A 20,807-nucleotide genomic window follows, 5' to 3' on the forward strand; every position below is an offset into this window, starting at 1 on the left:
AATCAAAGCAAAAACAAAACAGCATAAAAAACATTCCTGCGCGTCTGATTTGGATGGTAACGTGTATTTTTCCAGTTTGAACTCTTGACTGTCTTGTTTCTGGCTGCTCGGTGTTGAAGGTTGATGAGGCGCCGCCCCCGTAGGCAGGTCTGGAGGTGTGCGCTGCCCTATATGAGCACACGGCCGCGCGTTACAGCCGCAGATCAGACGAGACGAGAAGACAGGAGGCGATTGGAGACGGTGCTACTGTTTTTTTTACGCGCGGTCTGTGTTTACAGCGCGGTGAAAAAGTCTTGGATGCCTTTCTGTTTGTGAACTTTGCTGTTTGGGAAGTCAGACACTGGGAAAAGTCAAACCCTTGTGGACTTTGCTTCTCGTTTTAACGACGTTTTGCGCTCGCCGGTAAGCTGTGCACAGTCCAACATGAAGCTCCAGCTGCTAGGTGGCGCGCGCCCCGGTGCGCATTCACCGCTCTCCGCCGAAGACGAGCTGGGTTCTGATGGGGACTGCGTTGCGCACAGCCCTGCGCCGCCAGCCTCCGTTCTGACGCCCAACGGGCCCTCCGGAGCCATGGGATCCCCCAGTAGCGGTGCAGCGGGTGCGCGCACGGACTCCAAGGGCAAACCCTACACGCGCCGTCCCAAGCCCCCATACTCGTACATCGCCCTGATCGCGATGGCCATCCGGGACTCGAGCTCAGGCCGCCTCACGCTAGCCGAGATCAACGACTACCTCATGCGCAAGTTCCCCTTCTTCCGCGGCAGCTATACGGGCTGGCGCAACTCGGTGCGCCACAACCTGTCGCTCAACGACTGCTTCCTCAAAGTGTTGCGGGACCCCTCGCGCCCATGGGGCAAGGACAACTACTGGATGCTGAACCCGCACAGCGAGTACACGTTCGCGGACGGCGTGTTCCGGCGCAGGAGGAAGCGCATCGGCAAGAAGAAGCAGGAGGAGGAGGAGGAGGAAGAGGAGGAGGGTCCCAGGCGAGGAGGAAGAGCAGGAGGAGGAGGAGGGGAGTCCATCGTCCAGGTGGCTCCAAACAGCTCCAAGTTCTCCAGCTCCTTCGCCATCGACAGCATCCTCAGCACGCCGTTCAGAAGCGAAGAGAAACGACACCACCAGCAGCAGCAACACCAGCAGCTGCTGCAGCGAAGGGACTTTTACTACTTTTCATCGCCCTCCTCTCTCCTTCTCCTTCCTCCCCCTCCTCCTCTTCCTCTCAGCTCAGTCCAGGCTACTGCAGGGGGTTACCACCACCCGTTTCAGATAGACTACCTGCTAGCGTGACGGGTGGAGGAGGAAGAGAGGAAGAATAGGAGACCCTCCGTTTGTTTTCATTGGGAGGTTGGACATGATGGCACTTTAGACCACGCACTGGACGTCAGCAGATAACATTTCGTCATTTCAGCATCCCGTTGCCTTGGAAACGTTGAGGGTTGGGGTTGGAGGAGGGGGTTACAAGGGATGGACATCTGTGGTGATGAAGGGATGAAGTGATGGAGTGCACGCACAAATGAGAGGGGTGGGGACCCTTTTCCTCTCCATCACGATGAACTTCGTAATGTATTTATGATGAACTAGAAATATGTGATGTTGCTGAAAACGAGGCAATCTGCATCAAACGCCGACACATGTGGTTTGGCTTTGACTCGAAACGATACGACTGACAGCACTGGTCAGCTACGTGGTACAAGTGACAGGTGAGAAGTGGTCATCTCACATGCGCGTGATGGAACTGGACAGCACTGTAAATGTCTACTGAAAGAATGCATGCGTTTTTTATTTGCTACTGAATAATAAATAAACTTAATTTCAACATCAGTAAGTTTTCCATGCTTGATTTCTTCACGAAGCAAGTCATCGTGTTGTGAAATGATAAGTTTTGATGATGATGAAAATGACGTAATAACGATGGTTATTGAAGTGTAAAACATAAACAGTTTACAAGACAAGATTAGGATCATCATAAAATACAACCAAACGCAAGGGTCATGAGGTCGTGTGTCTCTGTGTGTGTCTGTGCGTGTGTGCTGAATCTTTTCTGGACGTTATATAGGTCACCTTCTGCACCTTCTGGAATCAGGACAGAAGACACAATATGTAACAATATGTCCTAAATATGTTATTTTTAAAATAATAATTCTGCTACTGACAGGGAAACAAACACCAGCGATAATAACCAGCGATAACCAATAATTTTAAAAGTTCATATTTTGTTTTGAGTCATTTCAATGTCTAACACCTGAGAGTAAAAGTCTGAGGTCAAAACTGGTGGTCGACAAAGGGCGGGGCAGGATGCACTGTCCACGGTGCTGAAGGCTTGATAAATTAGATTACGTTTCAAGTTTAATTAAATGGAAATCATTAATAAACTTTATTCAACACACTTCTAAGCTCTAATCGGTTATTTTTTAGTTGGGTTTCATTAATTACATTTTATTAAATAATTAAACTCTAATCTAAAAATTCTAGAAATCTGATCACTACTTCACGTCTAATAATTAATCAAATGAAAAAAAAAGTAGTTAACTAATAAATTAATAATTCTGTACTTCACAGATGCATAATTGTTGCCAAACAATATTCATGTCATAGTTTAAAAATCTAAATGCTTAATACTGTCTAATTTGGTGTTATCAAAGTAAACGTTTCCTTATTTGTTTCTCTTCACCTGTTTGCAAATTATGTCACTATGTTCATCGTGTCTGTAGCTCAACACAGAAACGTGCAGAGAAGAGCAAGCTACAAAATATGCAAAATTGTATGCAAACATTTATATATTTTTATTCACCAAAATAATAAACTACAATATAGGCTATTAAGCCGAAGGTTTGTTACAGTTCAGTTATTCTTTCTAAAGAAAAGAATATAAATAAATAAAACCCCAAATAAATAAACACATCTCGACTCATATAAAAACAATTGGGCACTTTGCTACGTGGTGCACGTGAGATGTGCAATAAATGTGGTATGTGCAAAAGTAAATCAAATTGAATATATATACATATATATATATATATATATATATATATATATATATATATATATATATATATATTCATAATATGCTCTACAATATGCAGAAAATGTTTACATTTAGGCTGTCATTACACCAGGGGTGTCAAAACGCTTGCTTAAGACTGTATCTGATGCATAATGTTAATGATGATTAAATGATTAAATAATTAAGTAACACTTAAGTATCGAAAACTCTGCGAAAAATCCGTCTCCGTTTTTTTTAAATTATCAATCAATTACGAACAATCAATAATAAAACCAATGAATAAAAAGAGAGGTATTTACTGCATATATACACACATATATGCATTGATATTAAAGCTATTGTGAGTATCAGAACACTACAAAGACCTGCAGAACCGTGGTCACGAGGAAGAGGTCCTAAAAGAGGGTTTCCTTCCACATTGTTGCTTTAATCTTGCACTGGGGTAAGAGGCTGATCCCGTCATGAAAGTCTTTGTTGCTCATTTTAACCCAGATCTTTAAATGACGTGGTCGTTTATTGCATTGGCATCTAAACTCCAAAGCAAGTAAACAACGAAAACCGAATCATTCATGAAAACATCGTCATGTAATGTATCACTGATTCAATTAATGTATTATCAAAGCAGGGAGAAGAATCCCTCTAGCTCCAATAGACCCTCCAATGGAACTTCTGAGAACTTACAGTACACTGAACCCAAAACGAGAATTAAAACGATTAGACAATTAATGACAGTCGAGTAAACGTAGATTTTACACATATATGCAATTGAATGCACTCTCGGCAAAAAAAGGAGGTCCATGAGCAGTAATAAAAGTCAGTAAATTGTTGGTGAGTTATAAAAGCAAGTATAAATAAAGTTTGATGAACCACATACAGCAGTTTCTTTGTACACGATATATTTTTAGCTAAAGCAAATAAACAAAAACGTTTTATCACCATTACCAAACGCAGTACACAGGACTAAATTAAAGAAACTACGCTATTTAAAAATGTGATTCAATTGGTTTTTTGATCAATGTTTTAGAATAACCACTAAATAAGCATTTTTGAGAATTTAAGAACTTAAATATTAAGTTAACGTTTTTGAAACCTAAAGAGTTTCTCTGTAACAAAAATGGTTCCTTATAAAACCAAAAGTTACATGGCATTGTTCAAAGAACCCATGGAAGCATCATTGTTTTTCCTATATCATCTTTTCTTTGACAAGAACCCACTGAAGGAGTATTTTTCAGGTGACACTCTTGGTCATTGGTTTACGACACTCATTTCGTCACTGACGTTTGACAAATTACAACAGTCGTTTGAGTGAAATATTGAATTGAATGAGAACTATCGTCTAAACACAATCTATAGACATCCAACACAAAATTCTAGAAGATTGAGAAGAAAAGTATGTAATTTATAAATACTCATAATAAGTCTATTCCCCCCTTAAGCATTACTACTTACTCTAGCTGCACTCGCCTTGAGCTGAACTGAAGACTGGAGGCTGCACAGGTGAGCACAGGTGAGCGCCCAGTATTGAGAGACAATGCTGCAGCCTACAGGTAAGACAGCAGACACACCTTTATACACAGCAATCACTCGGATTATTCAAAGACTGCGTTAATTAATCACAGTGGACGTACACCTATCAACCATAACATTACAACCACATGTCAAGTAGTACATATATTAGTTCTTGAAGCTGATGTGTTGGAAGCAGGAAGAATTGGCAATCATAAAAATCTAAACCACTTTTACAAGGAACTTGTAATGGCTAGTCGATTGGATCGGAGCATCTCCAAAATATCAGACAGGTCTTGTGGTGTGTTCCCAGCATACATTGATCAGTACCTACCAAAAGGGCACCTATGGCTCACTGATGCTAATGGAGGCCCCACGCCCCAACCTATAGGCTCTGCTGTTAACTTCATGGTGCGAAATACCACATGACACCTTCAGAGGTCTTGTGGAGACCACCACAATAATAGGCAGGTTGTAATGTTGGTAATGGATGAACGAAGGGTGTATTAACCAAGGTTAAAAGAACACATGGTGACTGACTTCTCCAGACATTGTATGGATTTGTTCAGTTCTACCAAGAGCTCACTTGATTTACCTTTTAATGAAAGACTGCTTAGATAAACTAGGTTTATAAACTGGGAGTAAAGCTTTAAAAACGGTAAAAAAAATAAAATAAAAAAAAAAAAAAATAAATAAAAAAAAAAATAATAATAATAATAATAATAATAAGCCCTTAGGAATTATCCTGCCAATATACATAAACAACACTTGCTGGGATTTAGTTTAAAGTCGTTACATATGAACTGGGAACACAGGTCTACCTGAGTAAAGCTTTAACAAGGGTAAAATAAATAAATAATAATAATAATAATAATAATAATAATAATAAGCCCTTAGGAATTATCCTGCCAATATACATAAACAACACTTGCTGGGATTTAGTTTAAAGTCGTTACATATAACGACAAATTCTACATTAAAACAGCTTACTTTTAAGTATGTTTCTTAGTATATTAAATAAAGGTATTAAATAAACTATATATGCCTTTATAAACAAAAAATAACAATATTAAATATGTTAGAATCGTTCTTATACGTTTTATTTGTTTATTTATGTTATATAAACAATAGTCTGCATGTGAGGTTTAATGGGGGGGGCGTAATTCACAGGCGCCTCTAGAAACTCTGTGGGTTTTTTTTCCTTCTCATCCGCGTTGACTTTTCCCTGAGAGCGGACAGAGAGGTATTTGGCTATTCTCTATTTATGTTTTCTGTCTAGAAATACAAATATCCGCCTCAAGTCACGGGCAAAAAGTAAAAACAGCAGCTCTGCATCAGCAAGCTAAGGCGCATGCGCAAAGACGCAAAAACCAAAAAACAAAAATGTCCAATTTTAGCTAAAAGTAGAATGAGAGGGGTCACCAAAAATAGACGAGGAGTCCAGCAGCCTTTTCTCTAACAATGTGATCCCACTCCGTGCGGGCATGGAGTTAAACTTCCAAAGTCTTTCAAGTGTGTGTGTTCTTTTCTGTTTCTTTGCACCGAGCGACGCTTCCTGCGCGCAGCGGGGAGATTCAGTTTTGATGTCGCCGGATATTCGGTGGATATGATGCTCTTTACCTTTTATTGTTGTGAAGCAGAGGTTGATTTTATCTCCACATCCTCTTAAGGCTTGTGTTCGATAAGGGCCTTTGAAATCCGAGCTTCTGCTTCTGCGTGTTTTACGTATTTAAAGCTTTTACGAGCGTCTGTGGAGCACAGTACACGTGCATCTATGACGTGTGTTCTTTATACATTTACTTCATCATATGTTCTGACCATTAGCTGTACTCCTTCTGTCTATTCACACATTTAAGCTCAACGTGGCCCGTATAATCAGTCACATAGAAGACACCCAGACTTTGTAGCACAGCAGAAGTGGACTGAAATACCATTGACAGTATTTATGAGAAAATGTGTGAATCTGTCTGTCTATCTATCTATCTATCTATCTGTCTATTTATCTATCTATCTATCTATCTATCTATCTATCTATCTATCTATTTATCTATCTATCTATCTATCTATCTATCTGTCTATTTATCTATCTATCTATCTATCTATCTATCTATCTATCTATCTATCTATCTATTTATCTATCTATCTATCTGTCTGTCTGTCTATCTATCTATCTATCTATCTATCTATCTATCTATCTATCTATCTATTTATCTATCTATCTATCTGTCTGTCTGTCTATCTATCTATCTATCTATCTATCTATCTATCTATCTATCTATTTATCTATCTATCTATCTGTCTGTCTGTCTATCTATCTATCTATCTATCTATCTATCTATTTATCTATCTGTCTGTCTGTCTGTCTGTCTGTCTGTCTATCTATCTATCTATCTATCTATCTATCTATCTATCTATCTATCTATCTATCTATCTATTTATCTATCTGTCTGTCTGTCTGTCTGTCTGTCTATCTATCTATCTATCTATCTATCTATCTATCTATTTATCTATCTGTCTGCTGTCTGTCTGTCTGTCTGTCTGTCTATCTATCTATCTATCTATCTATCTATTTATCTATCTGTCTGTCTGTCTGTCTGTCTATCTATCTATCTATCTATCTATCTGTCTGTCTGTCTGTCTGTCTGTCTATCTATTTACATAGTGCTGTATTTATTTAATTTGTATATGTTTGCGAGTCAACCGTAACATTTATATTTAAATTTGGAATATTATTTAATGACATTTAAGAAGGTTAACATAGTTCCTGCTATAATAATAATAATAATAATAATAATAATAATAAAAATAGCATTGTGGGTTGTCTTTCTAATTTAGCCCCATTTCCTATTATTAATTAATCGCGTTTTAAGGGGTGGAGGATCTCGGGACAGTAAACTGAAACCGCGCTGTGTGTGGTATCGCAGGAGGTTGATGGAAAAAGCCTGTTTCCACTCATGTCAAAGCCATTTATCCACAACAGCTCTTTACGAGCATGTACACACAGCGAGACCCTCAGACCCCCTCCGCCCCTCAATCCGTGCGTACTTTCTGAAGACGATGGTCAAGCAAAGCTGCCCTTTACTCGAATTCCCGATCACGCTCTGTTCTCATGAACTTCTTCACAGTTTGTGCCGATGTATCCAGGGCTCTCCGAGCTCCTCATAAGAACCAGGGGGGATGAGTCGCAGTTCTCTTTAGTGGCTTCCAGCCTCAGCCACCCTCATCCAGCACCATCTTCAGCTCGAGCGCTTTTGCGTGTGGCGCTGTTGACTGAAACATCCAACCTGGTGCTTTTGACAAATGGCCCTATTGCGTGTATGAGGACTGCATGTGGGGTTGGAGGGTGGGGGGGCAGGAGGGGTAGGACTGCACTAACTCTCTGCTGGACTGATGGCTGGACTCAGTCCAGTCTTGGGGGAGGGGGTAAGGGTGGAGCGGCTTGGTCTGCGCAGCACAGGGCGATTTCTTGGAGGGATTTAGTGAGGATCTAGATGGGAGGGAGGAGGAATGGAGGGGAGGGGGGGGCAAGAGAGAGATTTACGAACTGATAGGTGGTCGCGTTTTGTTTGGCCGCGCGGCTGCGCGCAAAAGAGGGTCCTGAAGCAGTGAGTTTCCTCCTCTCTTCAAGGGTTTGTTAGTTAGTCCTTGCCATGGCCACCAAGAGAGCAAGGACGAGTGGCAGTCTCGGGGACACGTAGCTGGAGAACCAAACTGGGCGCAAAAACAACTCAGCACAAAGTTCCGTTCCGTTACACACCGATTTTTGCGCGTCAATCTAGACAGATACATTTGGAGATATAATCGAGAAAAAGGACTTGCGTCGATGCTTCTAGATTTTGGCTTAAATTAGCACAATTTTAAAACGTGACTTAAAAAAAGCAGCTGGACTTGATAAAGAAACAACCCAAAGGCTGGATAGAGGGCTGGTCATTTCCTTCTCTTTTGAGGTTCTCTGTTTGTTTGCTTGGGTTGTTTTCCTTTGGACCACGCAGAGATGACCACTGAAACGTCCCAGCAACAGCTGGACCCTCCGCCTCCTCTACGCTCGAGTCCAGTGTCGACCGGCTCAATGCACGCTGCGCTCCAGAGCTCCACGACGGCATCAGCCTCGGCGGGTGGCGCCAAAGCCAAAAAGTCCAACTCGGGCATGAGGCGCCCGGAGAAGCCGCCGTACTCCTACATAGCTCTGATCGTTATGGCCATCCAGAGCTCGCCCACCAAAAGACTCACTCTCAGCGAGATCTACCAGTTCCTACAGGCTAGGTTCCCCTTCTTCAGAGGCTCCTACCAGGGCTGGAAGAATTCGGTGCGCCACAACTTGTCCTTGAACGAGTGCTTCATCAAGCTGCCCAAAGGCCTGGGCAGACCGGGCAAGGGCCACTACTGGACCATCGACCCCGGCAGCGAGTTCATGTTCGAGGAGGGCTCATTTCGCCGCAGACCGCGCGGCTTCCGCAGGAAGTGCCAGGCCCTAAAGCCAGCCATGTACCGCGTGATGAACGGCATCGGTTTCGGTGCTCCGGTGCTGCCTCAGAACTTCGACTTCCAGTCGCCGCCCGCCTGCCACGCCAACGGCTACGGCCTGGACGCCATGGCCAACGGCTACGGCCTGGACGCGATGGCCAATGGAGCGCCGCATCATGTGCCCCACGTTTCGTCCGGTCCTGGGTCCGCGTACATGACAGCGTGCCAGGTGACTCCGGGAGGAGAGTATGGTCCAGCGGATAGCAGCAGCAGTCCCTTGCATTCGTCCTCGGCCGTGACGGGGGCTCTGGAGTGTCCAACAGCGCACTGGGCTTCATCTAGCGTGGCTCCTTATATCAAGCAACAGTCTCTGGCCTCCAGCAGCAGCAGCAGCCCGACCTCCTCCGCGCTGCACTCCGGCATGTCGCCTTATTCATTGGAGCAGAGCTACTTGCATCACAGCGGCAGAGACTCGAGCGATCTAGCAGGTAAAATCCGTCACGATGTGGAGTTTAAACAACTGTATGTTGTGTGTCATTATATATTTATTATCTATAAATGTGTTATAGTCATGTCTGATGCTGCATGGATCATTACATGTTAAATCACTATATATACACAACTTAACAATAGAATGGAAAACTCAATTCTCAGTGGAAATTGTGACACAATGGCAAGAACAACTGCCAGATTTACGTTTAAAAAACGTTAAAAAAGAAAGAAAGAAGTAGAAAAAAATGACACAAGGGTTTGCGTGACAGCGACTACACATCTGTATGTGTTGCTTTCCAGTGGTGCTAAATAACAATTACTTAGAGCTTATCGGCAACGGCTCCAGCAAATATATTTATTCTCTGTATTGTCTGCTGTGCTACAAACTTTTGACCTGATGTTACGTGTTTCGATCATAGAAAACTCGCTGATTTAAAATGAACACTGATCGTTTCAACATTCTCAAATTGATTTTTAGTTTATAATTGCAAGTGTCCACTCCTACATTTATTATTATTATTATTATTATTATTATTATTATTATTATTATTTATGTCTTTATTTTGCAACACTTTGCCTGTTAAGAATTAGTCATGAACAGGTTTTTATGGACAGTCATTTTTTCAGTAATTCTGGCAATCGTATTTTAAACTGTGTCCTAGATTCCTAATGAATGGACCAATAGAAATTACAATAAATGAAATCGTTGTACCTTGACTTCCATTAATATACATTTTTTTGATATGAGGTTTTGAAGTGACAGAGACGATAAGAATAAATTTACTTAAACTATAAGCAATCGCCATATACTCTGTGAATGCCAAATCCATGCCAACCTATTTATTTTAACACAGTCAGTTTAGATCACGAATGAAAGGCCACATTGTTCAAAATCTTCAGGACAGCCTAATTGCAAACGAGCCAACTCGGCAAGTGCTTTCATTTAGGACCACCATGAACTTTATGTAATTTAATCTGGAGTATGCAGCCATACCAAAGAATTCATCTTGAACTACACGATTCTGCATTTTCACTCGAGTTTTGTTTCTAATGCTAATCTTGGAAAACAATAGTTCCAGGCCACAGCGAGCTTCAGGTCCGTGTAAAATTCTCCAGATGAAAATAAACACATAGCTGAAATTCCAAGTCATAAAGCATTGCACATTTTTCCTGATCCATATGAAGAGCAACATCTATAATCCACAAATAACTAACATGTAGAACGTGCAATTAAAATAATACCCATTATTTTATTTTTGAAGGCTTTATGTATGTAGCATACTTCTTAAACTCTATTAAACAAGGATAACGATTGTTGCCTGATCCATCGCTAATTGGGATTTTTTGCAAACAGCGTTCCTCTCATCGTTTCTTAACCTCGGCCTTCAGGGTTAAGAAAACAACCATGTATTTGCCAGCAGATTGTGGATGAGAACCCAACACTAGGGAAGGTTGAAGAGGGTTTTGTGGAGGCTCCTGGAGGCTTAGTGTCCTGTTAAACTTAATGTGAGGGCTTTTTCTAACTCTTTAGACACGCAGGCGGTCGTCTGGGCCTTCATCTGAGGTTCTAAAGCCAAATAAGAGCTGCCAATCACCTGCAATGGTTGTTTTCTCGAAAGTAGGGTCTTGTAATACCCTACCATGCAGCGTGAAAACTAAACACACTGAGCACTGAACCATCACATCTGGTGCAGGTCTCCTGCATGGGCCAATATGGCCTCTGTGGGTCATCTGTGGTGTGTCGAAATCCCACCAAGGTAAAGGCAAAGTGAACGAGAGGTGTAACTAGGATCCCTTTTCTAAGCAGTTAAGAAGCTTAAGCACTGGGTAAATTCATTTTAGCCCATACATGGGTCGACCTGCAGAAGTGAAGTGAGTGTATGCTAGCTAGGAAATTATCTACATGTGGATATATTAGAGATTTTTTTAATACATGCAATAACAATATAAGGTAAACTTTTATTTAACTTTTATTTAATAAATAAATGGTGATTAGTCATGGCGTCTAAATGATTGATTTGCTAATTGATAGGTGATGACGTGATGAAGATGCATACATGATTGGCAAATGACTTTAATTGTGGACTGATGATTGATTATATGAAACCAACTGGAGAAGATGTTTAAATGGTTTAATTATAAGCTAATGATGGGTAAATACGTTTAAATGATTGGCCAAGCATCATATGCTAATCGACAGGTAAAACCGTTTATCCGATTGTCAATCATATGCTATTCAACTGCTGTTGAATTATGTTTAAATGACTGGCAAATGCATTTAATTATATGCCAATAATTTGTGAAGACGTTTACATGATTGGAAATGAATTATTTTTGCTAATTGACTGATTGGCGAATGTACTTAATTGGAACGACATTTTTATTAAACAAAAAAAAAAATCTCCGCGTAACAAAAAATTATAAATGGTTCATAGCTTGGAAGTATGCTTCTCGGTAAAGCATTGATGAATATAGAAACTGTTCTCTCATTGGAGGTTCTGTCACTTTGAGAAAAGGTTATTCACCGTCGCTAACTAATTTCCAACAAGGATTCTTTCAACCACTGAAATGTTGTGTAAAAAAACCCCCAAAAATGATCATTTCATGACATTGCTTTTAAGAACCCTTTTATTTGTTGATAAGGGAACATATGCATATCTCAGAATTGTGCATAAGCCAGTAAACACGTAAAGGGTAAAGCTTTGAATATTAATGACTATTTTGTCTTCGTTTGTCTTCAGTGGGAATACCTCGCTATCAAACGCACTCTTCGCCAGTCTGCGACAGAAAAGACTTTGTGTTGAACTTTAATGGCATCGCTTCTTTTCACCCGACTGCCGGCGGATCGTACTACCACCACCATCATCACCAGCTTCATCACCAAGGCGTCTGTCAGGACGTGAAGCCGTGTGTCATGTAGGCCGGAACGGAACGAGGGGGGGGGGGGGGGGGGCGGAAAGTGGACTGAGTCCTGGAAAAGGGCCTGGTTTCTATTTCCTGGCCTTTTGAAGCCTTCATTTGATGGACATATCGAACATTACATGAAGAAGACACCTCTGTTCACGATAGACTGAAATTACTCGTATTTGAGTATAAATGATCACAAAGCAGGCAACAAAAAAAAAAAAAACAACAAAAACATGGGCCTGGATTTTAAACATTTACAAAAATGACTCTTTTAGGTCGGTTTTGTTCTTCTTACAGACGATTGGATACAATGAGATAGATAGAACACATCAACAACCCACTTTGCCGTTCGCATAAATAAACCTAGTTGACGATATAATGTATTGTAACACACATATATAAATAATAAATAAATGATGCACGGTTTACCCTTACAAAACAAAAACTACTTACTTGAATAGGGCATTTGGTTTTCGACCATGTGTGAAAAATAGGTATATCAAGTGAACATGTGTTCACATATAAAAAAAATATATATATATATATATATATGTTCACATGTAATTTTACACATCACGTGTGAACATCAAATGCTAACTTCTGAACTTGGTCAATCAACCAGATTTCTTATTTTAAATGAAAGCAGAAATGTATTTTTTGTTGTTTACAATGTGAACACAACAAGACCTTTAAATCGATTTGAGGAACAATGATGAAATGAATATTTCTTTGTGAACAGAAATGCTTAGGGGATGTTAAACGTTTAAAATACATGAACGGATAGTTGTAACAATTCCATACAGCTAAATCACAAATCAGAAGAAACATCTGTAAACGTCTGTAAATACAACAAGGCTACGGATACAACAATAGCCTATAAAAAGAACCTGCTCGTTACAAAACCACACAAGGAGCTTTTTTGTATGTAGTCCAGTTCGGAGAGTTCAGCAAGTCAGAGCGAATGTATTTGACCGCTCTCTGCCGTAAAACACAAGGCTTTTGGAAAACAGTTATTAGTATTTTCCATTGGTAATTATTTGCCAAAGCAACCGTCTTTTCCACTCTTTCTACAGGGTATGGCTGTGTATGTTCTTTTATTTTATTATTTTTTTTTGCAAATGTAAAACCGAAAAAATGCATAATTAAGTTGTAACAGATAATTACTGACTGCACTTATTTTGTTTCAACAGCGCAATGACGCCAGTGTGTTATAAGCAGTGTTATTATACAGGTGTTTCTATTAACACTGGATTTTTTGCTGGGCGGTTGAAAAAAATGCATTTATGTACAGTTCAATAAAGGCTATATTCTCAAAGAAAACTACACGATTATTGAATATGTATATCTGAAATGTGACGTTGTTCAGTATTGTGTGGTGATACGCTTACCACTGGTCATAGCAAGGTGACTGAATTTCAGACGTGTGAAAAAACGTGTGTTCACATGTGAAGGCATGCGAGACTTTATGCAACTGTAACTGATAACTTATTTTACATTTTTAAGTTCATTGATTTTATAAGTGTGTCGGGTTACTTTTTAAAAAATGTATTTAGTTGTTATTGTTAAATATATTTTAGAATCTCCATTTACCTACGTTATCATTAACTCTACAGTGGGCTCAATAGGCGCGACTTTTTTAAACCTCAAATGTTTACAAACAATTACAATAAACAAACAAAATGAAGAGCCTTAAGCGCGTTCAGATTCCAAGCATGGATGTTTTACTCTCCTGTCGCTCCTGTTTAATGATTTGCACTTTTCTGGTATTTTTGTTTTGTATTTGTTTTCATTCGCCCATTGCTCATATATCGCCAACAACAACAACAACAACAACAACAACAACAATAATAATAATAATAATAATAATACAAAAATAATAATAACGTTTTAGTGAATGGGTTTAGTAAATGCGCATACGTTTAACATTACAAACATAACAATAACAATAAAATACAAACATTATGTATTATATTAGTAATTGCACTATTCTTATATCCAATATAGAAATACGCTTTTTGCGTACGTGTGTGTAAGGCAATATCTGAACTACGTGCAATCCAGGAGTACCGAAATCAGCATGTTAAGATAGTGTTACTTATTTAATACAAACAGAGCGAAAAATATGGAGCGCTACATTATATAAAAACCTGAATGTATAAAAAGCATGATATAAAACGACATTATTTTATCATTTTAATTGAGAGGTATTTAAACAGTTATGTAGCTCTCTCGTGGTCATTATCATCATGACCGCTTATTATATATTAATATATAGTTTATGTTGGTTTTCTCTAAACCAAGGAATGGAGCAACTGCTACAAAATGTAATGAATCTGTTACGTGTTATTTCTTGAAGCAAGAATCAAACGAACTGCTGAACATATTTTTTGTAAGAGGCCAAAGCCCTTTGCGGCTCTTACATGGTGCCATGTCTCCATCTACCGTCCAAAACACTTAATTGCTCTTTAAAACAGCATTCTGACACACTGTAATGAGCAGACGCGATCATCAGGATTTTTATTTTTTACGAGTCTTTTGGAATTCGGAAAATTTTAAATTTGAAAAACATTTTTATTTAAATGCTGTTTACCTCAAGGCTCATCAGATACTCGAAATAAACAAAGGAAAAAATCCACAGGTTATAAATATGGATAATTGTGTCCACATCATAAGCATAATGGATAAAAAAGCATGCTCATTTTTATTAATATTAATCTTAAGCTTAATATTAGTAGTAGTAGTGTCCAGGGGTTCCTGCATGCATTGCATTAAGACATTGTATCATCTGCTAACCATCTATCATGATGTGTAAAGTCATGAAGCGATCAGCTCAACTACAGTGATGCAGCCAAAACTCGATTTGTCAGAGATTTTAATATCAAGCTTCAACTGGATGTTTTGGGATATGTGAAAATTAAGCTTCCAGTAAAAACAAGCAAGTAAACATACACTCTATAAAACAAGTAAGGGAGGTTGTATACAGGAAAGCTTCTATAAAGATATTGCATTAATGCATTAATTAAAAAAATCACTTGTTTTAAACACGTTTGTATATGTTTATATTTCCACACTGTGTGATTCTATAGGACAAGATTAGCTTTTTCATTTTTAAACAGGGGCACAATAGAAAAAGCCTACATACTGCCATCTACAGGCCCAAAATGATTTAAAATACCACGCTACATCAGGAAAGGGGGGGCTGTGCCTTCCCTCATCTAGCGCACCTGATTAAACTCAACTCATTAACTAATTAAATGGGTTTTTAGTCAGGTGTGTTGTTGTAGGGAGACAAATGTGCAGAGCATGGTCCCCAAGACTGGCTTTGGGAACCATTGCTTTAATATGTTTTGTTACTGATTCCAAGTAGGTATTTAGAGGAACCAATATACAACTAAATGAAACATAGAATTTCAATTAAAAAAAAAAAACTTCTCCAAATTCTCCAAATCTCAACTTGGTTCTATTGTATTTTATTTAAATGCACTAATTAACCTATTCATCACTGCTCACAGTTGTAAAATGCAAATTACAGTGGATTTAAACACTTCCTCTCAATTTAAAGCAGTGCTCACAAAAACTCTCCTCCTGAAGGTGTACATGTGTACACTCTATAAACAAAATATTGTGACACCTGTTCATTATTGTTTCTTCCCAATAATAATAAAAAAATAATAATAATAATAAAAAAAAGATTAAATGGAGTAACTGTCTCTACTGTCCAGGGAATAATTTCTATTAGATTTTGCAGCATTACTGTGTGGAATGGATTGAAATCAGTAACAACAGCATTAATGAAATCAAGATGTTGACTGTTCACCTTCCCAACTCATACTCATACACCTCCAGCCCACACTTGGCATTTGACATGGTGCCAATAGGTTCATGTTTATCTGCTCCAGTGAGTTCTAATCTATTGATAATATTTCATGACTAGATATGTGATAAATGTGTGTGTTGTCCGCAGCTTATGTAACTTAAAGTAGTTGAATTATATTTTTAAAAGGGTTGTCCACAAAGATTTGGACAGTGTGTACCTTCAGGTTTTACCTCCAACCCAAATCTAACACACCCCATTCAGCTTAAGGTAAGGTTACCTTACCACTGGAAAAATGAATATAGTGTACTTTAAGACTCATTTAAGATTCTAGTAGTAAACTCCATCAGAAAATCTCATTCTCAGTCACTGAGATCATAAACAAAGGTGAGAAGAATGAGGCTGACTATGGGCTAAGCTATGGCTAAACTCACATCGGCCACCAGTTTCCAGCATTTTCCTCAACAAAGTTTGGTTTTAGTGACATTAAGTCCAAATTTGATTTGCATCAAAGAAGATTAAGGGTATCAGATTTAAGATTATAAAGATCAGTTTACCGTTTTGTCTTTAAAAGTGTTTTTGTCTTTAGCATGGATTTTAATTCCTAAAATGTAAAACACTGCCCTCAAGTGAATTAAGTTTATTACTGCATTTCACCATCTGTGAACTCCTTCTTCTTCTTCTTCTTCTTCTTCTTCTTCTTCTTCTTCTTATTATTATTATTATTATTATTATTACTGAATGGACTCCTCTACATGCTTAAAAATCTCATTTTGATGCACCCCAACCCCACCACCCTGATCATTATTTCTTATAGTTAAACAATATATTAGCAGAAACATTGGACTCTTCTAAAAACAAAAAATATATTTATATAAATATTTATTTTTTAAAAATCATTAAAAATGAAGTTAAAATACACATATTAATTATGCCCCTAGAGTTTCACTCAGTCCTGTTACCGTAACACATTACCCCTTCTAAAAATATTGAAACATTCCACAAGATACTTGTCCAACAGGAAGTTGCATCAGTTGGATCTTCTGAAGGCCATGGAAAGACCACAAGTAAGTTCTCTCCTTTTATGTTCTGTATATTTGGTCATATTGTAACTGACTGAGGAGGTCAATCTCAGCGTTCTGTCCTGTTACCTTTATTAGATAATATGTTTATTTTTAAAGTACACATTTTGAAAAAATCACTATAATGTGTTCAGTGTCCTCATGCTATTAGCATAGCTACCATGCAGCTATAGTTCATGTTTTTGCTTATTCTATGCTAAAAACTCATTACTCATTACAATACTTTCAGTCATGTTACTCTTTATATGAGTGGCAGTAACAGGAGTGAGTAGAGTCCTCTGGGTTATTGATTTATTAGTGTGAACATTAGTCTATGTAATACTATTCACCTTTTTAACCGTTTTTACAGGTTTTACAGTTGAAATTACACAAGCTATAGATCCACAACCAAGCAATTCCAGGTGCAATTTCATAGATCAAATATTTTAAGCATAGGATTATGATCCAAACTTGACTGGATGCAATACTGCGGCTGATTATATAAATGATCTGTGCATGCAATGGAGGAATGACCAGTGCAGGGGAGGAATTAAACTACTCATAAGGTCCCTGTTAAAGGTTCATCTGTAACTTTGCAAATGTCTAGTTTATTCCAGTTAATTCCCATGGAAAGTTTCCAACTTTGAATTTTGCAACAACCAAATGTTAGAATGTATTTAGAAAGTAGCTAACAGAAATAGACATGATTGCACTGCAGAATGAAATTCTGCTTATAACGTCACAGAGATAATGTAACATTTGTAACATAACATGTTACATAACATGTACATTTTAACAACTTCAATGTTTTATTTAATGTAATGCACATGTATGTTTTAGGGAACATATTTAAGGGCAGAGAAGAAGACAAAAGAAATCTTCAGAAGCAAATTCAAGAATTACAAATTCTGTTAGAGAAACAAACCCAAAAACCCAATGTTCATACCTGTTACCTGACACATTTCTATTGGATTAAGGTCAGGATTTAAAAAGAAAAGATTCCTTATTAACCATTATTTGGTTGAACTTCTGTCATCTTCAAAAATTTCATTTGTTCATGCCATGATAGACTTCCACAAACATATGTTGTAAAGATTAGACTTTAAGAGATCCCTGTTCTTTAAATAAAACATGAAGCCCACTCACACATGGCTGTGATCCTATCCATTGAAAACACCTCACACTAATTTAACCCTTAAATAATCTGCTAATCCTAAAGGTTTACATACGTTTGCCACTCGCAGATCTGTAATATTGGATAATTTTCCTCAATATTATGTCTCATTTGGTTCTCCTTAACTGCTTTAGCCACTTCTGTTAGGCCCAGTTGGTTGAGGACTTTGCAGAGTGAGTATCTTGGAAAACCCCTACAGTCCACCTCTATTGGCTCTATTGGTTTTCCAGCCCCCTTCCCGCCACTTCTCCACTAGCTCCTGGTACATTGCACATGTTCTTTCATTTGCCACCTCCATCCGCTCTTCCCAGGGCACTGTGAGTTTAAGTGCCTCAGATATGATGATTATGTCTGGCCTGAGTGATGTTATAGCAATATGCTGAGGAAACTGCAGCTGCTTCCCCAGGTCAGGAATGAGAGCATTACATGTACTTTCTGCCAATGCCTTCAGCACTTGGTAAAGGTGCCAGCGGTAGCGACTTTCTGCAAGGGTTTTTGAACAGCTACTCAGCAGGTGTTATAAGGATCCCCAAGCATAGCTGGTCTCACTCTTACCCCACACATAGAGGTTGGCTGGGTTTGGTAGGGCATCATATGCAGCCTGGACAAGGAAACGGATGCGATAAAAGTCTACCTGCATGATGTTTGTCCAGGTGACTTTGCACTGTAGGGTAGTCTCCCACTTTGTCCATGCCCCCTGCTGGCTGAGCCCCACTGTTCTGCCCACTTGCTCTTCCTCCATGCCTGCTCGAACTTCTTCCTGGATTAGCTGGTGCCTCACCTTCCCTCGGGCCTTGCACACTTAGATCTGCCTTGGGTAAAAGCCCAAGCCAGCTGTCCCAGTGGCCAACATCCCCACCAACTCCTTCAGCCTGACACGTAACTCTGCCACCTCCACTGCTCTCTCTGCTCTCCACTTCCTCCCTGTTCTCACATTAATACAGGCTGCTGATACTTTCTCGTCCCGGGAGCCACCATGAATTTTTCAGTGAGACCACTGAATGGGAGCTGTAAGATGTTGCTGATCCTGTAGAGGGCTGCGCTACTGAGGCTACGGGGGAGGCCCAACCATTCACAGAGAAAGCTGTTGATTTTCCTTTACAGGGACTCTATTGACACTGGGACTGAGAAAACTGGCAGAGGCCACAGAACGCACAGTATGATAGAGTGCTGGTAGATCCAGGCCTTGAATCTGCCTAGCGGGCCTTGGTGAGCCAACTTTCCAGCTCTTTGTTGGAATTGTGGCCGTGTCTTTCAGAGGTGGGGTGAACAGCTTCCCCAGACTATTCACTGGCTGCTCACTGATGGAGGGGATGGCAGTCCCAATTAGAAACAGAATTTATCCACCACTTCCCCCCTTTATAGAACCAGGGATCTTGATTTGAAAGGCTTGAAACTCACCCTGGCCCAGATGACAGGTTTTTCCAGGCCTTGCAAAATCAGCCTCCCTCCTGGGACTGGTGTTGTTGTAACAGTCAGGTCATCCACGGGTTCTCTTATGGGGGGCTGCCGCACATCAGACCTGGTTAGAGGGCCTCTACATTCCACCTGTTATAAGTATTATAATATTGTTTTACATTTTTCACAACATAAAAATATCTTACATTTTTACATTACTTTTTTAGGACATTTGTAGACAGAATTAAAAAAAAATATAGACTTTCTCATTTAAATAAGGAGCAAACTGTTGGTTATATATCACATTTCCTAACTCTGTTTTCGCCCACGTCAACACTATGGACTTCATTACCCATAAACCCACTAACAGCTACGTCACCATCACATGCTCTCAGTCATCCAATCCTGAACTGTTCCTACAGTCCACCTCATCTGATGCTTTCAAGTGGTGTCGGTTTTATTGGATTAAACGAGTTTCCCACCAGAACACAAGCTGAATTAGGACACATCGAAATTTGCAATGGAGTACGAACTGATGTGACATAAATGCTACGTCCGAACAGTTCATCAACGGCAAAATGTCCAATTATAATCATTCACTCACCCAACATGCACTTAAAAGCACCATCAGTTTTTTTTTTTCATTATTTTGTTCATATGTGTTATACCTGTTTGTATATATTTTATTCTTTTTTTCATTTCTTTGTAAAGAATTGCTGTCGTTTCTGTTTGTTCATCTGTGTGTATGGCACGTTTTGCCTTTTTGATTCACTCTTTAGGGATTAGGGTTTAATCTCTGTTTGCCCGATTTACTGTTAACTATAGTTTCCGACCCTCATCTGTTTTTTTTTTACTTATATATTGCTTTGTTCAGGCATCTGTTTTTTTCTGCTCTGGGTTTTGACTTGGTCTTTATGTACCACTGCTTTGGTGTACACACTCCCCATTAATACTACTTTTGCTGTTTTACATCTTGGAACCCAT

At 39.3% G+C, this 20,807-nt stretch overlaps 2 protein-coding genes and 1 pseudogene across 2 annotated transcripts; 2 read left to right on the forward strand and 1 right to left on the reverse strand.

The window, feature by feature from the left end:
* Positions 1-215: 215 nt before the first annotated feature.
* Positions 216-1,824, forward strand: foxq1a (forkhead box Q1a). Its single transcript, XM_072688711.1, has one exon. It carries the CDS (start codon positions 424-426, stop codon positions 1,288-1,290), a length of 867 nt encoding a protein of 288 aa, XP_072544812.1. The 5' UTR covers positions 216-423; the 3' UTR covers positions 1,291-1,824.
* Positions 1,825-8,145: 6,321 nt separating this feature from the next.
* On the forward strand, positions 8,146-12,413 carry foxf2a (forkhead box F2a). The gene is made up of 2 exons (XM_072688712.1): positions 8,146-9,465; positions 12,211-12,413. The coding sequence occupies exons 1-2, from the start codon at positions 8,508-8,510 to the stop codon at positions 12,387-12,389; spliced, it is 1,137 nt and encodes a 378-aa protein (XP_072544813.1). The 5' UTR covers positions 8,146-8,507; the 3' UTR covers positions 12,390-12,413.
* A 6,205-nt stretch (positions 12,414-18,618) lies between these two features.
* LOC140562231 (uncharacterized) lies at positions 18,619-20,179 on the reverse strand (annotated as a pseudogene).
* Between the last annotated feature and the right edge of the window lie 628 nt (positions 20,180-20,807).

Source organism: Salminus brasiliensis, chromosome 9, assembly GCF_030463535.1.
Source record: "Salminus brasiliensis chromosome 9, fSalBra1.hap2, whole genome shotgun sequence".
Lineage (NCBI taxonomy): Eukaryota > Metazoa > Chordata > Actinopteri > Characiformes > Bryconidae > Salminus > Salminus brasiliensis.

Excerpts from the sequence above, each read along its gene's own strand:
- foxq1a (XM_072688711.1), top strand. The coding sequence starts at position 424 with ATGAAGCTCCAGCTGCTAGGTGGCGCGCGCCCCGGTGCGCATTCACCG.
- foxf2a (XM_072688712.1), top strand. The coding sequence starts at position 8,508 with ATGACCACTGAAACGTCCCAGCAACAGCTGGACCCTCCGCCTCCTCTA. Across the intron at positions 9,466-12,210 it reads AGACTCGAGCGATCTAGCAG|TGGGAATACCTCGCTATCAA; the intron begins GTAAAATCCGTC and ends GTTTGTCTTCAG.